At 50.0% G+C, this 5,413-nt stretch overlaps 1 protein-coding gene across 2 annotated transcripts in view; it reads right to left on the minus strand.

Annotated features, from left to right (window-relative positions):
* Positions 1-314: 314 nt before the first annotated feature.
* The window catches only part of ZNF786 (zinc finger protein 786), a 25,859-nt gene continuing 20,760 nt past the window's right edge, over positions 315-5,413 (minus strand). For both annotated transcript variants that reach the window (XM_011941420.1, XM_011941422.1), the window contains 2 exons: positions 4,613-4,765; positions 315-2,807 (listed from right to left, as the gene is read on the minus strand). In XM_011941420.1, coding sequence (XP_011796810.1) covers positions 760-2,807; positions 4,613-4,765 — 2,201 coding nt within the window. In that variant the 3' untranslated portion in view covers positions 315-759. The remainder of the gene's footprint in view (positions 2,808-4,612; positions 4,766-5,413) is intronic.

Genomic DNA, 5,413 nt, shown 5'->3' on the forward strand with positions numbered 1-5,413 from the left:
CGGTGGCTCAAGCCTGTAATCCCAGCACTTTGGGAGGCCGAGACGGGCGGATCACGAGGTCAGGAGATCAAGACCATCCTGGCTAACCCGGTGAAACCCTGTCTCTACTAAAAAACACAAAAAACTAGCCAGGCGAGATGGAGGGCGCCTGTAGTCCCAGCTACTAGGGAAGCTGAGGCAGGAGAATGGCGTGAACCCGGGAAGCAGAGCTTGCAGTGAGCTGAGATCCAGCCACTGCACTCCAACCTGGGCGACAGAGCAAGACTCTGTCTCAAAAATAAAAATAAAAATAAAAAATAAAATGTCAGAACTTCTTTGTAATTACACATATATTTTTATATAAATGCAAAAAGGTAATCACATTCTATCTGGATTTCTGTGTGCACTTTTTCTTAAAAATTTTTTAACAATCACAACCTCATAGAAATTGTTTTTGTTTGCAGATGCTGTGCTTTTCATAAAATTATGTCCTTGTTTTGTAATGCTGTCTTTTCCAATATAGCCGAGATCACGCCACTGCACTCCAGTCTGGGTGACAGAGCAAGACTCCCTCTTGGAAAAAAAAAAAAGAAATATAGTTGGTAATGTTTCCAAAGAGAAAATCCTTTGTGGTTCCTCATATTCCTAACTTGTATGACACTCTTGCTCAAAGAAGGACACCTGCTCCTAAAACCCGTCTACCAACAGGTCTGGCTACTGTTGCTGTGGATTCCCGGGCAATACCACTCCTGCTCAACGCTTTGGATGTCCCACTCTGCCTCAACTCCAATCGGCCTCTATCATTGCAAACAGTTGGCTGAGCCTTTTCTTAATATCCAGTTCATTTGGAGCAGGACAGGATTTTGTGTGTACTCTGATGTGCTCTGCGAGCTTAGACTTGTAAATGAAGCCCTTCCCACAGTCGCCACAGGCAAAGGGCCTCTCGGGCCTGTGGATGCGCTGGTGCCTCAGCATGTGTCCCCTTTCCCGGAAGTTCTTGTCACAGTCAGGGCAGTGGAAAGGCCTCTCCCCTGTGTGCAGGCCCTGATGGCTGAGCAACTGCGCTTTCAGGCGGAAACTCTTGTCACACTTGGGACACCGAAAAGGCTTCTCTCCCGTGTGCGTCCTGATGTGCTCGATGAGCTTCGAGTGTTTCACAAAGCCCTTGCCGCACTCACAGGAGAAAGGCATCTCCCCGCTGTGCAGCAGCTGGTGGGCCTTCATGTCGGCCTTCACGCGATAGCGCTTGTCACACTCCGGACACTGGAAGGGCCTCTCTCCGGTGTGCAGGCGCTGGTGGCTGAGCAGCTGCCCCTTCAGGCGGAAGCTCCTGCTGCACTCTGGGCACTGGAAGGGTCTCTCCCCGCTGTGCACGCGCAAGTGCTCCGTGAGCTTGGACTGTCTGGTGAAGCCCTTGCCACACTCCCCACACGAGAACGGCCTCTCCTTGCTGTGCGTGTGCTGGTGGGCCTTCAGGATGCCCTTCAGGCGGAAGCGCTTGTCGCACTCCAGGCACTGGAAAGGCCTCTCCCCGCTGTGCACCCTCAGGTGCTCACGGAGCTTGCACTGGTGGGTGAAGCCTCTGCCACACTCGCTACAGGAGAACGGCCTCTCCCCGCCGTGCCGGAGCCGGTGGGCTCTCAGCATGCTCTCCAGGCGGAAGCTCAGCCCACACTCTGGGCACTGAAAGGGCTTCTCGTCCGTGTGCAGCCGCTGGTGCCGCAGCAGCTGTCCCCTCTGACGGAAGTTCCTGCCACACTTGGCACACCAGAAAGTCTTCTCTCCGCTGTGGACTCGAATGTGCTCCGTGAGTTTACACTGCTTGGCGAAGCCCTTGCCACACTTCCTGCAGGAGAACGGTCTCTCCCCACCGTGCGCGTGCTGGTGGACCTGCAGCAGGCGGCGCAGGCAGAAACGCTTGTTGCAATGGGGACACTGGAAGGGCTTTTCTCCAGTATGCGCCCTGCAGTGGCAGGCGAGGGCGCTCGTAGGGGAGCGCTCCCCACACTCCGAGCAAGAGCAGGGCACCGGTGCGAGGTGCTGCAGAGCCTCCGTCTCCCCCTGCTGGTGGCCGCTCTCCTCTTGGGCCAGGCGCGAGCCTGCCTTCTCTCCCGAGTGCACACTGCTGGAGGCCCCGCGGCTTTCTCTCCAAGAGGCCGGCCCCTCCCGGCTGTGCTGGCACCGGCGAGCCTGCGTGCTGTCCACCGGGAGGGAGCGCATGCCGCACGGGGTGCACTGGGCAGGCTTCTCCCCCTGGTGCAGGAGGCGGTGGCTGGGATGGGCCTGCTCATGTCGGAAGCACATTTCACCGTCAGCGCTCTGGCAGGGAAACCTCACCGCGTGGGCCGCCAGATGGCTTAGCAGACACAGCTTCCTGCGGAAGCTCTTGGCGCACACACCACACCGGAAGTGCCTCTGTACCCGAGGGCTGCTCCGCGGCATCTGCGTCTCCGCCGTCTTGTTTAATTTCTCCCAGGTCTTATGTGGTCGGTCCTTTGACTGGCCCCTCTGGTGCATTCCTAAATGGTTGTTCTCCCAACAGCTTTCCCCGGAGACAGGACAAGAGTGCTGGGTGCTCTCCCAGGCAGGGACGTCCTGCAAACCAGGAAGATCCAGATTTCTGGGACTTGGGAGTTCTTTTAGGGTAGATTCACTGGGGCCGCGGGCTAGTGGCGGAGGAGTCCTGGCGTTGTGCCTCTGTGGGCTCCTGAGGGTGATGCCTTGGTCAGACCTCAAGGAAACAAAGGATCCAAAGGAACACTGGCTCTCAAGAGGATCTAATTGGAAATGGCTTTTAGTTTTTCTTGAATTCACAGCCTGCTGGCTTCCTGCAATTGAAAACAAAAATTCAGTGGGTATTCCTGTCTGCAGCACTACTAACGATTCTCACAGTCAAGTGACCCATAGAGTGCCTTGTGGCAGCCTGGGAACCCAGCTTCCACTGAGCTACCCAATCATGCAGTGTGGTCTGTCTCATGGCCCCAAGTGAGTTTGTTGAGTCTGCTGAAACTAAACTGAAGAGACATATCTTTGGATAACATTGAAAAAAGGAAAATATAGGTTGCAACTATAGAGTGTAAGCTCTGGAATCAGACTACCTGGTTTTGAATCCTATCTGTCCACTGTGTAACCTTTGTCAAGCTAATCTCTTTTGGCTCCAGCTCCTTCTGTAAAAACATGGAAACAAAAGTACATAAGATTACTGTGAGAATTAAATGAGCTAATGTGCATGAGGAGCTAATGTGCATGGTGCCTGGCACGGGGCATGTACTCTGTAAGTGTTGACTGCTGTCATGACTTCAGGAACGCCAATGTATCCCATTCTGATGTACAGGCACGCCTGGAGCCCTGAGCTGGAGCCCTAATACCACAGTTATATGTGATCTTTGAGCCATCCTGTCTCTAAGACCGGGCAGCAAGGCTTGGGCTTATTCCTCCGTCCCTGCTCCCATTTCTGCCAATGTTTTAAGAAGGTTTCTTGGAATAATTAATAGGTGGTAGAAGTTAAGTAATTTGTGGGGGAAAACCTTCACTTTCGAAAGAAGCACCTAAAAACTAAAACTATTTGACAAGATTTCTTGAAATGATGCTCCTGTTTGACTTTTTCATTCTGTACTTTAAGAATCCAGAAATCTCTGACTCTCTCATCATGACAAGAAATGAAAGAGAAGAGCTCAGATTGAAGTATTCAAGTAGACAACAGTCTCTAGTTGGGAAGGAAGCCACGTTAGTCACGAAGATCTGGATAACCATGGGCCAGGCATGGTGGCTCATACCTATAATCCCAGCACTTTGGGAGGCTGAGGTGGGAGCACTGCTTGAGGCCAGAAGTTCAAGACTGCAGTGAGCTATGGTCATGTCACTGTGCTCCAGCCTGGGTGACAGAACAAGATCCTGTGTCTTTAAAAAAAAAAAAAAAAATCTGGATAACCAGTTTCTGCTGAGTTCTTACTATATAAACTCTATATATATATGTATACAATATATATGTATACATATATATGTACACACACACATGTATATACACATATATATATGTTTTTTTTTTTTTGAGACTGAGACGTGCTCTGTTGCCCAGGCTGGAGTGCAGTTGCGTAATCTCAGCTCACTCACTGCAAGCTCTGCCTCCCAGGTTCAAGCAATTCTTCTGCCTCAGCCTCCTGAGTAGCTGGGATAACAGGCACCTGTCACCATGCCCAGCTAATTTTTTTGTCTTTTTAGTAGAGAAAGGGTTTCACCATGTTGGCCAGGCTGGTCTGGAACTTTTGACCTCAAGTGATCCGCCCGCCTCGGCCACCCAAAGTGCTGGGATTACAGGCCTGAACCACCACGCCTGGCCTAACACTATATATATTAACCAATTCAATCCTGTAACATGGGTACTTTCATTTTATAGATCAGGCATTAAACTACCGAAAGGTTCAATAATTTGCCCAAGGTCACCAAGAAAAAGCAAGATCCAGACACAGAGACTCCAGAACCCACATTCCTAACCGTTACGCTTTACTGCCTTTATCTAGAAGATAAGAGTCATCAAACTTCAGCTCGCCCAAACAGGATGACAAGATCAGAGAAGGGAAACAAATCTGAACACGATGTCTTAAGGTCAGGGCCCTGATTTCTTAATACTCACCCCAAAACAACTGTTCCTGAAAACCTGGATCAAAATGCAAATCACCAGAGGAGCAAATTATGTTTCCTGATTTCTGTGATTCTCTCCAGTTCCTGAAGGGCTCTCCCCCGTGTTCAATCCAGGATATCAGTTCTGGTTTTGGAAGTCCATCATCTGCACAGAGAAGTCAGACAGGGTAGTTTGGCTTCCTGAATTTAAAGCACACTAAGTTTCTAAATTTCTCAACATTCACTCCTGGGACAAAGTATGAGAACAACATGTCAAAAAAAAAAACAAAAAAAAACGGTTTACACAAAGATGAAAAAACTGCCTACACATCCTACAAATGCTTCTGTCCGGGCATGTTAGATCAGGTATGTTGTTTTAATTCTGTCATGGTCCCCACACATTTAGCAATGCTGTATTTTGTCCAAAAACAAAATGGCTAATGCTATATGTATTTTTTAAATTAATTATTATTATTATTTTTTGAGATGGGGTCTCACTCCAGTTGCCAAGGCTGGAGTGCAGTGGTGCAATCATGGCTCACTGTGGCCTCAGCTTCCTGGGCTCACGTGCTTCTTCAGCCTCAGTCTGGGACTACAGGCACGCACCACCAGGCCAAGCTAATTTTTGCATTTTTAGTGGAGACGGATTTCGCCATGCTGGTTTCAAATTCCTGTGCTCAAGCAGTCTGCCTGCCCTGGCCTCCCAAAGTGCTGGGATTATAGGCGTGAGCCACTGCCCCCAGCCTTCAATATTCTTTTTTTTTTTTTTTTTTTTGAGATGGAGTCTTGCTCTGTCGCCCAGGCTGGAGTGCAG

The sequence above is a fragment of the Colobus angolensis genome, unplaced genomic scaffold, assembly GCF_000951035.1.
Source record: "Colobus angolensis palliatus isolate OR3802 unplaced genomic scaffold, Cang.pa_1.0 Scaffold2, whole genome shotgun sequence".
NCBI lineage: Eukaryota > Metazoa > Chordata > Mammalia > Primates > Cercopithecidae > Colobus > Colobus angolensis.